Source organism: Schistocerca nitens, chromosome 1, assembly GCF_023898315.1.
Source record: "Schistocerca nitens isolate TAMUIC-IGC-003100 chromosome 1, iqSchNite1.1, whole genome shotgun sequence".
In the NCBI taxonomy this organism is placed as follows: Eukaryota; Metazoa; Arthropoda; class Insecta; order Orthoptera; family Acrididae; genus Schistocerca; species Schistocerca nitens.
Genome location: NC_064614.1, coordinates 161631661 through 161650441, shown reverse-complemented (window position 1 = coordinate 161650441; position 18781 = coordinate 161631661). Strand labels below are relative to the sequence as shown.

General features: G+C 38.1%; 1 protein-coding gene across 1 annotated transcript in view; it reads left to right on the top strand.

Moving 5' to 3' along the window:
- Nucleotides 1–18781, top strand: part of LOC126233810 (ATP-dependent zinc metalloprotease YME1L-like) — a 170289-nt gene that overhangs the window by 37465 nt on the left and 114043 nt on the right. Inside the window, exon 6 of the mRNA XM_049942889.1 lies at nt 10571–10673. Coding sequence (XP_049798846.1) covers nt 10571–10673 — 103 coding nt within the window. The remainder of the gene's footprint in view (nt 1–10570; nt 10674–18781) is intronic.

Genomic DNA, 18781 nt, shown 5'->3' with positions numbered 1-18781 from the left:
GTCCATTCCAGCATGTTGTTGGGCCCATCTGTACCGCATTGCATGGTGTCATGATTGCAAAAATGGACCTCACTATGAATGTCGGAAGTGAAGTTGCAGCCTGTTGCACACAGTTTGAGTCATAACACGACATCCTGTGACTGCACGAAGCACGAAAAGCGTTATTCAACATGGTGGTGTTGCTGTCTGGTTCCTCTGTGACATAATCCATAGGTAGCTGTCGTCCACTGCAGTAGTAGCCCTTGGGTGGCCTGAGTGGGGCATGTCATCGACAGTTCCTGTCTCCCTGTATCTCCTCCATGTCCAAACAACATTGCTTTGTTTCACTCCAAGACGTGTGGACACTTCCCTTGTTGAGAGCCCTTCCTGGCACAGAGTAACAATGTGGATGCAATTGAACCGCAGTATTGACCGTCTAGGCATGGTTGAACTACAGACAACACGAGCCGTGTACCTCCTTTCTGGTGGAATGACTGGAACTGATCGGTTGTCGGACCCCCTCTGTCGAATAGGTGCTACTCATGCATGGTTGTTTACATCTTTGGGTGGGTTTAGTGACATCTCTGAACAGTCAAAGGGATTGTGTCTATGATACAGTATCCACAGTCAACATCTATCTTCAGGAGTTCTGGGAACTGGGGTGATCATCATCATCATCATCATCATCATTTAAGACTGATTATGCCTTTCACAATAGCCCCCCTTATAAAATTCCTCCATGATCCCCTATTCACTGCTAACATTGGTGCCTCTTCTGATGTTAAGCCTATTACTTCAAAATCATTCTTAACCGAATCCAGGTACCTTCTCCTTGGTCTGCCCTGACTCCTCCTACCCTCTACTGCTGAACCCATGAGTCTCTTGGGTAACCTTGCTTCTCCCATGTGTGTAACATGACCCCACCATCTAAGCCTGTTCGCCCTGACTGCTACATCTATAGAGTTCATTCCCAGTTTTTCTTTGATTTCCTCATTGTGGACACCCTCCTGCCATTGTGATGTAAAACGTTTTTTGATATGTGTGTTTTATTTTTTCAATCATATCAAAAAGTCACCAGTTTCATCAGGTGTAGATGAACAAGAAACCCAACCAGTAACTAACCTGGCTAATCAAATAGATTAAATGCTATGGAAACTGCAAACATTGCTATGCAGGAAGCCACCAAGAATGAATTTCTTGAAAAATATGGCTAGACAAATCAGTCAAATATCATGCACACAGGATGAATTGTCCACAGCAAAAGCTAATACAATTTAACAAATTGAACAAATCTGTAATGTGTAGGAACAAATGAAAACATCTAATCTAAACCACAGAGAGATCTACTGACTAAAATGGAAACTTTTGCTGAGGAGCATAAAAAGCTAATGACCCAGCAGTTTGATGAATACAGACAGACACTAAAATCAGAAATGGCCAATTGCTAAAGAAGGAGGGAGAACAGAACAATCAGGCAATAGAGGATAAATTTCCAAAATGGGAATGCAAACAACAGATGCAAAGGGAATCCACACTTCACACTGTTAAAGAGGAAACTGACAGGTGCATTAGAGAAATAATTGATCACTCACTTCAGCACACTGAACAGGAGCATGAAAACAAAAATGCATGTCTTGTAATCTGAAGTAAAGGAATTTAAAAGTTCCATCACCAAGGAAAAAAAGATAGTGGTGCAAGGCCATGGTCATGGAAGTCACTCCTATGAAATAGGATGTTACACGAATAAAACAGATTATAGAGAGTGATAGCTCTTCTGTCACTTCAATGGACAGTGCATCTGTGCCTATTGGTGGGGAATGTCCTGCATGCAGGTACAAGTACAGAGCTGCAGTCTCATGCAGCAGTGAGTACCGTTACTGTTTTGTACGCGGTAAGAACTACTCATTGCAACTGCAGTGTCAGAGGAGAACGTGATACGATACCGACAATTCATTGTGTTTTAGCCTGACAGACACACCTCATGACTTTTATAAAATTATTCCTTGGGGTACTACCCAACTTCTTGAATGATGTCCAGAAAATGCAGTTTTTGGCTGCACTTATGCAGAAGAATGCAGCTCTCCTGGCCACAGAAATTGCTGATATTTGTCAGATTTATGAAGAGTCTGAATGGGTCTCCTTGGTTAAAATTTGATCTAGGAATGTTTAAGAGTAATTATGAAAGCCACTTTTCAATGCCAAGCCATATAATGAACATCAGGGTAGCCTACACCATTACATAGAAAAATGTATCAACAAGACAAAATATTGGTATGAAGCTAGTACAATAAGAGATGTACTGCAAAAACTAAAAGCAAAATTGCCAGTCACAATATGCAAAAAACTGCTAAATGCACACAATGAAGACAATGATGCATTTTTATCTGTAGTGGAAAATACTGATTTGACCCACAAGGATGCGAGAGCCATGCAAAGTCCAGTGAAGTTAATAACAATGCACCATCACAAGCAATCAACAATCAACATTCCGATCACTTGGACAGCCGTGGCTGCAGCCCACGCCATGAGAGATGTGATGGAAATCAAAATAATCATGATTATCATGACAAGTTAGTGCATAATGACAAATATTGTAATTCAAACTGATGATGAGGTAGACTTGATGACCATTCCCGTAGCCTTGAGCCTCGAGTGACAACTGCAGACATTCACTCTGAAAACGTACATGAAGAATTGTCAAAAGAAATGAAAATGGAAGTAGCCCCACAGTCTGGTCTCAGTACACTGTAAGGGTGTGGGATATAAAATACGTTTATTGCATTACAATGATCGAGTGTGAACCTCAGATCTTTGTCAAGAGTACAATACACATGACAATTAACAACACCAGCCCCACAGTCTGGTCTCAGTACACTGTAAGGGTGTGGGATATAAAATACGTTTATTGCATTACAATGATCGAGTGTGAATCTCAGATCTTTGTCAAGAGTACAATAAATGTGACACGTCACGAAGTGCAAGCCACGATACACACGACAATTAACAACACCAGTAACAGTAATATTAAATACAGGGGCAAAAGCGAGGGCTATATCAGCTGGATTATTTCAAAGAATTACAGAACAAAGAAAAGTTTTGACACTTTGTGTTAGTGGTTGTTAGATTCTGGGAGCTTGTACCCCAAATCGAAGCACATTAAACTACAAGCCTTACTTGCTGTTAGGTTAGCAGAAGTGAAGTGTCCACACTCATTCCTTGTGGCTGCAATGCCCCATACTGAAAAAACTGCTTCAATGAGGTTGAGCTCCATCTTGCATGAACCACATCTTATCGAAATCAGAGTCACTTCGGATAACGTGGATGAAATCTTCTACCGAAACCTTCACTTACTGTTCGATAGTCACCAAGCCATCAAGGAATATCACACTGGTTATTCCATAATGTGACACGCCACACAGTCACCTGTTGAGGGTGAAGTGTTCTTGATTGCAAAATGTGAAACCGTTCCCACTAACTCTCGTCATGCCCTTCGGCCAACTGTGCGGTTCTGACACATACCATTCAGAAGTTATGATGATTTTATTTCATATAGTTCAGTAGTTGTTACCCTGTATATATATAAAATGCGAACTGAAGTAGACTTGGCTGCACAATTTTAAGAAATACTAGCACAGATAATACTGCATGTAATGGTGGCTTATTAGTGTCTGTTACTGGCACAATTACACATGAAAAGAATACTTTAGGCAGTTGCTATCATAGTTAGCTTTGCCGTGTACCTCACTGCAGATTACTACACTCTTCCCAAGCTGTGATATTGTTTAGGTTCAGGTATATTACTTGCTGTAATAGAAAGCAGTTGATCCTCCTCCAACAGCAAAGCTCAGAAAGAAGCCATGTGTTGTCCAAGCTGTGCAGTAGTGTCCAAAACCACACCATTTGTTGGATATGACTGGATATTGGTTATGATCGAGACACAGCTTTCCTGGATTGCAATCCATTACCAGCAGCAGTGATAAACACATTGCCTGAGGCGCAGCAGTTTTAGCTCACATAAGTTCACTTGCGAGCAACAAGGACTTGCACAATCTTGCCCTGCTGCTTCTCTGATAAACTCACATTACTGTCTGATACTTAGCAGCAGAATAATGTGCACCAATGCCTCAAGTTCTCCCATTGATGAGGGTTCCCCATATAATACACTGTCTTTGCTTTAAGCCAAGTTCTCTGGATAGATATAATAATGCAGGTAATTTAATAATAATTACTGGTACTTTTTCCACATATTCAAATATTATTACAAGTATATGTTTATACACAATTAACGTGGAACATAATTTGGTAGTTTCAATATTTAGCCACTAGTTGGCATCACTCAGCAGGCACTTTGCTGCTCTATCGTTTCATTCACCCAGCTGTCACCAATCCAGATAGTGGTAACTTACTCTAGTTTCACACAGGTTGATGTGTCAGGAGCCTACACTCCTTCCCTCCCTGCATCTGCAGCTTGGAACAAGTTGCCACTGCTCAAAATTTTACTTCCTCTTTCTTTTGAGATCAACTCTAATATGTCACTGTTGTCTTACATGTGGGTGGGTTAATGACAGAATGCATTGCAGGGACGGATTTTTTGTGTTAGAGGAACTCAATTATAGACCTCACCATGGGGAAACAGTGTCCGGAAGTATGTGGTAAACCAAATTGCACTTCATAACTGCTGCATTGTAGGGATAGATTTTTTATGTGAGAGGGCCTCAACTATACACTTCTCTCCAGGTAAAAAGTGTCTGCAGTAGGTGGTAAATCCATCACCTTGGACTTGAGAACTGTGGCTATGGACAATGAAAAATTCTGCCAGTGGATAAAACTACAATTTGTCAATGTATTCAGTTATCCACACCAAAGATACAAAGCAAGTCAAGCTTACTCCAACTCATACATTCAAAGATACAAGAATCCGACTGCATATATGCTACACAACAATCTAAATTAAATAAATATTAAATATATACATCAGAGTGTGTGAAGAATTCCCAGGAATTATGTAGGGATTTGAACATACGTTACCCCACAAAACCTACTGTCAAGCCTCGTACAGTGTTCCCTGGGCTAAGTGGCGAGTCATAACCGAGGAGATACCAAAGATGTTATGTCTCATACAATAAAAGTTGCATGTATTTATATTTTACAATTCTTGTGTTTTCATATGTGTGTAATATAAGTGTATAATTCTGTTTACTGAGTCTACATGGATGTATCTTTGTACAAATTTTTTCATCCTGCATATACGATATAGAAGTAGGTGCGACTGGTCAAACACAGAAACACTAATACAGCTACATTTACATAACATAAAGTTCTTTTCAATGCAGTTTCCATCTATTTATTGTGTAGTGGACAAACATTTTAACACAGTCATGTCTTATATGGAGTCTGCACACAGAATGATCCGATGAGGAGTGTGATCATGGCAGCTTTTCCTGTACCCAAATACCATGAACCATTCAGGGATGTTCACTTCACTTCTTACAGTGCTATGGGCTCTTGTCTAGAAATCTGGCATGTGATAAACCAAAGGTTTTGCGTTTTGTATGATCCAGGCTATACATGGGCTGAATGTGCCAATCAATCAATTTTAATATGGGGAAAACATTTGTAAATTAGTGAAATTGAAGTTATTTTTAATGTAAATATTTTTTAGATTAATATGGAGGTGCTTGGTTAAGTTAACTATTGTAAACATGTGCACTCATTAATGATGTTTGATTACAATGATTAACTGACTTAATTCAGTGATAGAAAGGCTTCTGTCCTCTACAGGGAGTGTATAGGTTGTGCCTCTGTTAACAGTGATCAGTATTCAATACTGTAAACTCTGTCCTAACACTGTACAAGGAGTGATGTATATTGCTGCAGTAAAAAGAACCAGTTTGGTACTCACCCTTGTGCAACTGCTGTAATCGTTTTTAAGTGTGTGTGTGTGTTGTATAATCCAAGGGTGAGTCAATGAGTTTTAGTGGAACACTATGCTTGTGGTTGTTTTGCTGAATCCTTTGAACATGCACTGGATATCACACACACTAAATGAACAAGAATAATGTTGCACCCGTAAAGCCAGCGCAACACAGCTGAAGTGGAAGGTTTGTGCACCATCTGCAGAGATAGAACAGTAACAAATTGCTGCACATGCGCAACAGACACCACAATGTGTGTACAGATAAATGGATTGCAAGCATTCAGTACATTCACTTCACAAGATATGCCAAGAATCTCAGTGTCCTGGAAACAAGAAATGCCAACACTAACAGTGTGAAAACTATATTTTAAGCTTATAGTGTTTAATTTTTTCACAGAATTAAGTGAACTTGGTCTATGGCTAACCAACAAATTGCATTTCTGGAAGAAGCAGATATTGTAACCCTCTAATACCTGTTGTGCAATCTGTTTCTTATGTTTGACGTTCGCCATTACCACATAAACAAGTTGCCACTCATCTACCTTCACAAAGCTGACCACCATGATTTTTATCAATGGAGTTGGTATATCTCCAAACCTAGATATCTGAATGAACATATTTTATTGTCTGGATGGAAAATGCTCTTCCCTCATTTCTAACCCACTCATTATCAGGCATTCCCACCATTTGGCAGCCAAGGAAAAAATTGCAAATTCTAATATCCATAGTGCCATGGTTAAATTATTGTATATAAATTTTGTACTTGTGCTTTCCATATTTTTGTATGAGAAATATTGAGTAACACATTTCGTATGAAATAGCACACTATTCACTTACCAAGGGAATGTTATTTAATCCAAATTTACACACACTATTTACAGATATTTTTAAATTTTGTGATTTATCTGTAATATTTTTGTCTCCACTTGTTAGGTTTAAATAGTGTGTGCATGCTTGACTATTCAGTTAGGTACTCTACTTAATGACACCACTTTCTTCAGAGCTAAAATGTTATATTCAGCGATCTGATTTGCCTGTAAGACAAGTAAATGTATGACAACAGTTTAGTGTGATTAAATTTTAAGGATACTAATTAATTCTTGCAACAAATGCAAGACTAAAATTTTCACAACTAAAGTTTAAATGTATGTTGTGTATTCGTAATGACTAAAGTAATCCCTGGTGCCCTTAGGGGCAGAATAATGTCAGTCCCAAAACTTACAGACTTCGTAATAACAAGTTAAAGACTCCAAAAAGACAAATTTTCCATGGTAACAGTATCACAGAATTAAACTGAATTGTCTGTGACTGAATTGTGCTCGTCAGATATTTCTGAGTGATCCTTGCTATCTATCTGTGTTCTGTCCTCCTGTGAAGGGGGTCCATTTTCAGACATTGATGCAAAGCATGATTTCCACCATCCACCAAATCAGCTCAATAAACCATTGACATAAATTATTCAATATCTGTTTTGGAAGCATGGAACAGTTATTATTTTAGGTGCAGAACCAATTTTATCTTGAGAATACATACCACATCCCAAGTCAGTATTGGATCATTTCAATTTCGAGTTTTATTTATATATATTTTGAAATATCTTCTTTAAGTTTCCTGTTTATTGCTGAACTTTTTAGATAATCTTATTCTTTTCTTACAATAACAAAAATAACCAATTACTGATAATATAATGTAAATGGATAAATAGAAAATATATTCAACAAGCGGCGGCAGGGGAACACACACAATCATTTTGTGTGTGTGTTCCCCTGCCGCCTCTTGGTGGGTAGATTTTTTTATTCTTTTCTTAGATGTTTCTGAATACAGAGAGACCAGTAGTGAGCTAGAAAAGCTTTCTCAGATTGTTCATATGAATCACATAAGCCTATAATTTCAGATGCCCAAAAGGCTCCATCACCCTGAAAATGTGAAACAACAAATTATGTTTCCTGGGCATCTGTCCATGACCTAGGGAGGATCTAAAAAAACTCTTTATTTATACAACTGGCTGTGGTGCTTTTTTATTCAATATATAGAACTGAAACTGACAGTGTTTTTAAAGGCTTTCATGTATGGGCATTCGCTGCCCCTGCCTCACATTGTGGGTAGTTCACATAAGGGCTTGTGTGTTTACTTGATTCCTGGTAAAATGTTTCTGGTTGTGGCAAAGTGTAGTATTCATTGTTGCCACTAGCTGCAGCAGCAGAAGTCTCGCCCACATTATTATGTACAGTGAACAGCTCCTGCTGTAGCTTGCTTACATGAGCCACCATACTTTCCTTCCATTTCAGAAGTACCTGTGGGATCATAGACCTAACATGACCTAATTCAGATTTGTAACTCCTTCACTATCTTCTTTACAATTAGCTGCAATGTGTGCATTTTCATTCCGTATGACCAGTTGTATTTCATTTTTCGAAAATTTGTTAACCTGAGCGTCTTTCTGGTGTAGACAGTTAATGAATTCATCATTGATCTTGTTCCTTTGAGTGCTTAAGCCTCTGTAACATGTTCATCTGTATCGTGCAGCCAGCTAACAAATTCACTATTCACATGGCTACTCTGTATGATATTTTGTAGTTCTGATTGATTATCTTTCAGTTCTTTCATTTCTGATTTTTATGCATTACCAATTCTGGTAAACATTTGCTTATAAGTTTTAAATTGGTTAATACTGTCATTATAGTTTCTAGGTTTGTATTTAATCTATTGAGTTGAGCAGATTGTTTGTTTGGGAGTTGCTTGAAAACCTTAATCATTCACTGTTGGATGTTAGTACCAATGTGCACTGCTTGTTCATTTACAAATCTTTTGAAATTTTTGTCCATACTTGCTGTTTAGCCCTTTGTGAGGTGAACAAAATGTCATTCACCTTAGAAGTCTGTTTCCTTGTGAGGCGGACAGAATTTTCCTTCATATTCTGTTGCGTACCAGCAGTAATTTTTACAGTCTGTTTGTTCGCAAGTTGTCCCATTTCCATGAATTATGACTAAATAACTGAAATTGAAATCTTTACCTATCACAAGAGGCATAGTATTTTGCTTTATTAATCATACAATAAGGGGTTGGAAAAAACCAATCTAATGATGGATTGACATGAAACTTTTGTCTGAACAAAACCGTGCCATCTTTTAGTGTCCAACACTAATAAGTTATTAAAATTTCACACACTTTTTCAGAAATCACAATAAAAAGAGAAAAATGCCACTTGCATCTACTTTTGAATCTCTATTTCACAGCACAAAAATTTTTGTCTTGAACATTGGCTTACTTACCTGAAGTACTGCAATCTATATAATGTGCATAATTTCCTTGATATTTTTTATTTGAACTTCTCTTTACTTCTCCTGGTTAATTAGTTTTTATCCTTGTTGTGGTCTGTCTCATTTGTGTGTGGATACATGAAAAAGAAGATACACAAATAATTATAGAACTTTCAATTTTATAATATATATACAATAAATATTCTCATAAATATTTGTAATTTACTGGCAATCCTGTCACAGTTTCCAATTATAACATAACTGTCTTTGATTATGAGAAACTGACTTTATATTCTGAATCTGATAATCAAGAATTAAATGTTATGTAAAATTATTTATTGAAATTCTGTCTTTGGGTGTAACATTTATAAGAAAACTGGAGCCACATTATATCTCTGGTTCAATCTCAGTTATATACATAAAGCCTGAAAACAACTGATTTGGTATTTTACTGGCCGTGGAAAGAAATGAAGTTTCCCCTTGCAATAAATGCACTCATAAAAGTTATCAGACTTTGAGAAAAATAAATAACTGTAGGCTCTAATGAATATAATATGCAAATAGTAATTGCACACAAAATGGCTTTTGAAATAATTGTGAACCAAATGAAAAGCATATGTAATTAATTAAGTCACTTCTACCAAATGAAATTTATCTTTTCTTTTTATCCAACTTGGAAAAATTCTTGGAATGAAATAGTCTTAATGCAACAAAATATTTTTTTATACATTTAATGGACATTCAGTCTACACATCCAAATCAGACACATTTAAGAATGCAGTTCAGCAATAGCAATCAAGAAAAACCTAATTCCCAACAAGACATAGTTGTCTATGAGACTTCATCACAAGGGAGTTTTTTACATTAGTCCATTACATTTATAAAATTTCATTGTCCATTATATTTATAATGGTTTCATAGACATTAACATCTTTTTTCCAGTAGATACTAATAACAAGGTTCACACATCACTATCCGTGACAGACAAAAATGTTCAGAAAATTAAACATTTTTACTGAGCTACCATGCTCAGTCGTTGCTATTTCCTCTGCAACTACAGTCTGCAAAATATATGAAATAGTCAAGAAGTGGTGATATTGCTCATTCTGAAGCATTTTGTTACTTAGAAAAGCTGTGTACAATCTATATATGCAGTCATTTGAAGGGCAAAACTAGTTAGTGCTTTCTGCAATAGATTTTTACCTTTGCTTTGTAGTGAAGCATGGAATTAAGCTTCTGAGAGTATTTTGTTTTATCCACTCCTAGGCATTAAATAATTATATCCTTTGTATGTGTGTTGTCTATATACATGGTTTTTTTGTCAGTTATTTCTTCTGTTTGGGATAATCTATTGTTTTCCTCTTATTTGTTGTACATTTAAATTTGTCTTTTCTACATATTTTCTCTGTTGCAGATTTGATCAGAATGAGGGAGTGATTGTCCTTGGAGCTACAAACAGGAGGGACTGTTTAGATAAAGCTCTTATCCGTCCAGGAAGATTTGATGTTGAAGTAACAGTAAGTTACTCTAAAAATTGATAGTTTGTGTTCTACAAGTGTGGTTTGAAAAGCCTGGAAAAAAGCAACAAACACTGTTTGTTTCATAAACAACTTGCCTTACTTATCAACATAGCCTCCTTTGAAGGTTATGCACTTGGTTCAGCAATCCTCCGGCTTTTTCATCCCATCGGAGCTCCTATCTGAGCTGCTAGAGATGGTGGTCATGTGTGCTTGAAGTGCACTTGCTTGTGTGAATGAATATGTGTGTTTCCTTTTCTGAAGAAGGCTTTGGCCAAAAGCTAATGTGTAAGTGCCTTTTAATTGTGTCTGTCTGCAACTCAATGTGTCATCTTTATGGTGAATAGAATTATATCTTTTCCTTATATTGTTTGTATTCAAACCTGGAGTTTTCATTGTTTCAATCTCATGAATTTTCTTTCAGCAGTCTTCCATTACCACATCATGGATTTTGGCAATGGTTTGCTTTGTGGTGACCTCAGTTGGATGGCCAGACTGTGTTTTGTCTTTGGTGTTTATCCAACCACATTTAAATTCATTAATCCACAAAGGTTGAATGAAAATGTTCCCATCTTTCATAGAAATTTACCAGACTTATCAAACCACCTTCATAGTTACATTAATGTATAGAAAATGTTCATAATTACATTAATGTATAGAAAATGTTCTGTGTTTTATTAATAGTATTAGAAGTAAGTGACTGGTAGTCAAGTATCATATAATATTACTTAAATTTCATGTGGCAGATTGCCTGGACATCATTTTAGCAGCAGCACATTCAGTGTGGAGTGTTATTTTGCATGAAACTAAGAAATTTGATAAATTCAGGTTCAGCTCCCTGTTGATTTGTTACAAGACAGACGATGTTTGATTCAAATCAGTAGCCACTAAAATCAGTAAATTCCTTTTTTTTTATTTAACTGCATTGATTGAAATTTTTTTTGAACATTATTACCAAATCTACAAATAGAAGTTAAGAAACAAACATTGTTTACTTATTCATGTGTTAATTCATCTGTAGACAAATTTCTTTGTATGGATGTCATCATTACACATACATATATGTATAGTTTATAACAGATGTACATAAGATATTGGAAAAAACAGTACACACACACACACACACAGTTTATCACTGAATTACATAAGGCTGAAGGAACCAGCTTCAAACAAGAGAAAAAGTACTTGAAACTTGAAATTGATAGCAATGAGATTTTTGGGGAAAATTTAAGTGTAATTGAAAGGATAGGCAAATGGGAAGTGGAGGTGCTGTATTTGTCGCAGTAGCCAAGAAACTTAGATCCACTGAGATAGAAATTGAAGCTGCATTTGAGATTGTTTGGGCAAGACTCAGTATCAGTGCTGGGTATAAAATGATGATTGGATCTTTCTGTCACCCACCAGATGCACTTGCTGATGTAACGGAAAACTTCAGAGAAACCCTCAGTTCACTTCCCCAAATCATACTGTAATCATCAGTGGAAACTTTAATCAACCAACAATTAATTTGGAAAATTAGAGTTTTGTTGGTGGTGGGCGTGATAACACATTCTGTGAAACTTCACTAAGTGTATTCTCAGAAAACTACCTAGAATAGATAGTTGGTACCTAGCTCATCATGGAAATATATTGTATATAATGGGAACAAATAGACCTGATCTCTTTGAGGATGTCCACATTGAAACAGGTATCAGTGACCATGACACGATTGTGGCAACAATGATTAACAAAGTACAAAGGATTACTCAAACAAGCAGAAAGATACGTATGTTCAGTAAACTAGATAAAAATTAGAAATATCATAAAGAAATATTTGAAAACAGAGTTAAGCATTTCAGTTTTTGCTTTGCTACACTCAATTACAATTCCTGTCTCATTAGCTAGGAACTGGGCACTAACTTTGGTGGCACTAATAGCCTTTACATAAGAACCAGAATTTCTTTGGGTTCTGCAAAAGATCACTTGACAATATTCTGCCTAAGATTAGATTAGATTAGGTTAGATTTACTTTCATTCCAATTGATCTGTAGTGAGGAGGTCCTCCAGGATGTAGAACATGTCGAGGATGTAGTACCCATTGAAGGCATCACTCATTGCTCTCTTGACAGCCAAATACCTTTCATTCAAAATCTGTCTGTCTATAGCCCTATGCTTTGTTTTATACCTACTACGCAGTAATCCCTCTTTCTTTAGAAAGTCCTTACTGTGACTGGATATCATGTAGGGTCCTTCCCATTATGAACTGTTCTACTGGGTACATATCTACCCAGTGCATGGTCAATTATTCTTTTAAATTTGAGCCAGAGTTCCTCTACATGTTCCTGACCTGTGCTGAGAGTTTCAAGTTCCTCTTTGAGAAATGACATTTCTGATTTTTTATCTAGTTTATTGAACATAGATATCTGTCTGCTTGTTTTAATTATCCTTTGTACTTTGTTAATCATTGTTTTCACAACCGTGTCATGGTCACAGATACCAGTTTCAATGTGAACATCCTCAAAGAGGTCAGGTCTATTTGTTCCCATTAGCTACAATATATTTCCATCATGAGTGGTGTCCTATCTATCAGTTCTAGGTAGTTTCCAGAGAAGGCATTTAGTGAAGTTCCACCTGATATTTTATCATGCCCACCACCAACAAAACTCTAATTTTCCCAGTTAACTGTTGGATGATTGAAGATCTCCACCAATGATTACAGTATGATTGGGGAACTTGCATACAAATGACCTGAGGTTTTCTCTGAAGTTTTCAGTTACATCAGGAGATGAGTCTGGTGGCCAATAGAAGGGTCCAATTATCATTTTATGCCTGCCCCTGATACTCAGTCTTGCCCAAACAATCTCACATGTAGCTTCAATTTCTTTCTCGGTGGATTTGACTTTCTTGTCTACTGCTACAAACACATCACCTCCATTTCCCAGTTGCCTATCCTTTTGATATTGGATTTAACATTTTTGTTACAATGTTTTTGGTGTGATGTACCTTCACTAATGACGTGAGAGGTTTCAGTGATCTCATGTCCTTACATTTCACAGGCCCACTTATAGAGGTGACATGGGTTGGTCCCCTGGCATGCTCTGGTGAGCTACCATAGAAAGAGTATTACTTAAGAGATCACAAATGAGTGCTCGGCCTAAGGCTCAGTTGTCACTCTGGAAGGGAGCAGAGATGCTGTGGTCATGCCCAAAGTTCTGAGGAGTGGTGTACAAAGCCATGGGTGTGGCAGACCGCCATTTGGTCAAGCCTGCTCAGCCTACAGATTCATCCCCCCCCCCCCCCCCCCCACTTTTGATGACTGGAGATGTCAGTGTGGCAGACCACCACTTGGAGGAGCTTGCTCCACTGACTGCCCAATCTGACCTGACTCATACCACGACCTGGCCCCCTCCACAGACATCAAGATGAAAGATGATCTGGTGAATATGACGTAATAGTGCATGACACACTTGCCACATCACTTCTAGCTGATGAGTAGGAGCAAAGGAAAATGGCCAGTGCGCTGTTTTGCCTTGATGGCAAACAGCTCAAACGTTCAGGCACCTGTGCACCAACTGGCACCAAAAAGGCACCCAAGAATAAGAAGCAGCTTGTTGTCTCTACCACTGGTGGCAGAAGATATGCCATCACCAATGAGAGTATGGCAGACTTAGCCTGGACCACCATTATGCCTAGACATATGGCTATGTCCAGATGATGCTCTCCTCAACACCTACAGCAACTGCCAACCACTTCGGCATACTGGCAGACGATGAGATGGCTGAGCACTTACCATCCAGGTAGCAGGAGACATGGCTGCTGCCCAAGGTGCCTGATCAGAAGAAGAAGATGTGGCAGCCTGGCGATCGGCAACCACAACTGCTCAATTGCAACGATGGCTGCCGCCCATAGTCTTTGAGATTGCTGAAGACTACACAGACTTCCTGCAACTCATAAAGCAGTGGACGACTGCAGACTATACTGTGCGGGCTGCAGCAGAAAATCTTGTGCAGATGCAAGTTTTAAACACTGAAGATTACATCAAGATTATGAGCAAGGCATCAAACCAGGGCATGCACTGGTGTACACATGCCGCCGTCCCTAAGAAGTTACTGAGGATCATTGTCAAGGGTTTCCCTGAGATGGTGGATTTGGAATTTGTGAAAGAAGAGCTGGTGTGGCTTGACTTCAGGTGCACAACGTGATGCATGTCAAGTCCCATGCTACATACAAAGAGGCATCTTCTCTGTTGGTTATCGCCACCAATATCTCAGATAACAACACGTGGCTGTACCAACTGAAATAGGTGGCCAACACTGAGGTCACCATGGAGAATCTTAAACAAAAGAAGGGCATGTTGCAGTGCTTCTGGGGGGACTTTTGGCTCACCACTGGTATTGTCCTGAGGTATGCTTGAAGTGTGCAGGTGGCCATGCCAGCCGCAGCTGTCCATTCCCAAGGATGCACCTGCACAAGTGTGCAAACTTTCGTGGCCCACATGTAGCGACTTACCATAGCCGTGAAGTTATTAAGGCCACAGTAGCTCACCAACATGGACAGTTGCCCAAGAGGACTACCAACTGATCCATCTGCTGTCTGAGCCCATTTGCACAGGTGGCGAGGAGTCTGGGAAATGAGAGGGCGACGCCAGCAGCTGACACTGCCACAGCCGCTCCCATTGAAGAGGGCATCAGAGAATGGCATGCCCACGATGGCAAATTTGGCGAGAGGGCACACTAAAAGAATTGCACGTTGATTCTGCTAGGAGAAAAATGTGCAGAGAAGAAGATGACAACACGACGGATGTCGGCAGGAGTGGGAACAAACCAGCCACTGAGTGAAACCCAGCTGCATCCAGTCACAACACAGAAACTGCTGTGCATGCAGGAGAGCTGTTTGCAGTCATCTCCACACTCTCTGCATTACTTAAAATGGTCTTGCACCTGGCCAATATGTGGCAGAGATTAGCAGAGGCAGTGCTGACTGCCATGCCAGTGGCTTCCAAGCAGTTACCGGAGTAACGTGCTCCCAACGCGGTCCAGACCGGGAGCTGCAAAGTCAGGCCTGTCATGGGCCACCACAGCTGTCTGCACTGCAGACAGCAAGGAAGCACAAAAAATCCTGAGAAGGACAACATGCTGACATCAACAATAAGAGAAGCAGTACATTCTGTGTGCAGCTACAGACGCTATGGAAGCAAAGTAGGTTTAGCCTGCTAGGGCTCGGCCTACCCAGCTGTCGAGGGGAGCCCCTGGCGAGGTCCCGTCTCCTCTGCCTATTCTGTGACCTGTATTACTGTTGTCCAGTTGATGTTTTCAGTGCTATGAACAACCTGTACTTCATTTTATCTTACATGTTGCTCTTACATGTTGTTCTTTCTATAGCAATTTTACAGCTGATAACAGCGAAACTAAAAGTGATTCATTATAATACAAAAATGTAGCACATTTTTACCCAAAATTGTTTGCAAAGGAATAATGTTACAGTGTTTAACTTACACATTAATTTCTCTTCCTCAAAAGTCTTTGGACTGGTCCATAGCCTGTTGTATAAAATTTAGTAGTTGCTTCACGTGCTGGGGACAGTAAGCAATTAGAGAAACAAGAAGTAATTTTTCTGGTGACATGTTGCAAATCTAGTTTTTTTTCCTTTCTTGTTAATTTTAATTTCTATATTTTCTTCATAGCTCTTGTTAAGATGGTTTGATATCTGAAAACATTTCATAGTCTTATTTGAGGGTGGAGAATAGGCACACATATTCGCATCCAACATTTACATAATGTTCTGGCTAAACCAGCTGAATTTATATTGATAATAAATATGGTGTACACAATAAAAATAATACAAGTTAATATAGTACTAAATCTGATTAAAACGTCTGTTGATGAAGATGTTGGAGAATCTTAGTCAATGCAATATGAAATACGTACAGTTACGTGAAGCATAAAATCATCTTCAGATTCCACATATTTTAAATGTGAAATACTCATCCACAAGGAACAGAAGTATAACACATTAAAGATAAAAATAATTTTAGGACTACTGTGAATGCACAATGGATCATTTTGTGAAATTTTGATTCACTTGATTGCTGACAAATGGAACAGGTGAATTTGTTAGTAAACAGTTCCCTTTCATTCATTGTTCATAAACTTCAGAATTTATGATACAGCAAGATGAGACACGAAATGTCATTAAATAAATTTTCACAGACAAATTTATGTATGAATAATGTAATTTTATCCACAAGTTTTGTTTTGTCCTACATAGGAAGGATTAGTTTTAAATGTGGGAAAAAATGTGAAAATTGGTGTTCTAATAAAATCAGAAATTGATTTCAAGGATTGTGCTATGAGGATACAGTTCCCCGTATTTACACAGAAATATGTGATTCAGGAAGGGATTACCAGGCAGCTTTCAAGGAAACCATTGCTGGAGTAATTGTAAAGACATCATGTAGCAACAGGACTTACAGAATTGATGATTTTACAAGGACCCCAACAAACAAGGTTTCAAAGAAAATTGAGTAAAATATGATGAACAAAAAATATTTCAAGCAAAACTTAGGTCAAAATACAACTGGAGAACTTTCATAAAATGATTCAGCAAATGCATATGTTAAATATATAATTTTACATTATTTATCAAAAGAAGAATTGATTCAGGACTGCAATTTTAGTAGAAGACACTCATATTAATTCCTTAAAAACTATGGATAGGCTAGTCAAAGAATCGAGTGATTCAAGAAAAGAAGAATGATAACACCCAGCTTGGGTAAGCAATAATAAAATGAGAGGACACACCAAAATGCACACAAGGTGCTCTGCAAAATCCTGAGGAATTAAATCACTACTTTTTAAAGCCAGTTACAGAAATAGGAAACAGTATTAATGCAACAAGCTCATCAGCTGATTGGAGCCCCACTGCCAGGTGGCCAGGTATTTAAATTGGATACGATGACATCTGCTGATATTATAAAAGCTGTTTTCAAATTTTTGAATTCTAAAATTTTGGACTGCTGTTGGTTGTCAAATTACATCATTAAAAAGACAGTACACGCAGTCTCTGCACCATTAGCTTTATTCGGAGCATTTCCAGAAACACTCAAGGTATCAAGAGTTATCCCACTTTTTAAAAAGGAGGACAACTATCTTCCACAAAGCTTCAGAGCAGTCTCAATTGTGCCAATATTTTCAAAGATATTTGAGGCACTGCTATAAACACAAAAAAGCAGCTACTTTGAAGAACACAACCTCCGGTGTAACAATGAGTTTAGTTTTCACAAGGGGAGAAACACAACAGAAGTCATTTTGGAGGCTGTGGATCAAACTTTAACAGCTCTTGAAGACAAAAATATGGCATCACTGCTATTATGTGACCTAAGCAAAGCATTCAGTTGCATTCCTATTGACATACTACTAAGAAAGCTGGAGTTTTATGGGGTGCGTGGGAGCATGTTAGCTATAATGCATTCGTATTAAACAACAGAAAACAGTTTGTCTCGGTCAGAAACATAAATTTCTTCTTAATAGAAAAGAGCATAGGTGTTCCACAAAGATCTGTTCTTGGTCCCTTCTTCTTCATTGCAGCAATCATTGATTTGCATTAATAACGTAGCTCATTCTGTCATATGTCTTGCAGATGATACAACACTACTTATCACACATGGAAGAATCTCATATCTGAATAGGGTAACAAAAGAAACTCTTGATACAGCCTTGGACTGGTTTGCAGCTAATAAATACCTGAGCAGTCCTGATAAAACCCAACAACTCATAATGGGAATGTCTAAAGAAATAGAAAACAAATCAATAAACCTTTTAGGTATTTACACCAATTCCACACTCCACTATGAGGAATGAAAAAATTATTGGGGTGTTATACCTCATTTTGAAGCTAAGGGATTCAGTGTGCTCGGATTACCTTAGCGTGACATACTTTGGACTGTTCCGGTCCTATACATCATATGGTCTGATTGTATGGGGACACTCTCCTCACATCAAGAATATTTTAAAAATACAAAAAAAGGCCTAGGCTACATATAATGTGTAAAACAGGATACATAGAGACTCAGAACACCCACAATTATAAATTTATACTTTTATGTGTCTGTTCTCTATGTTAAAAATAAT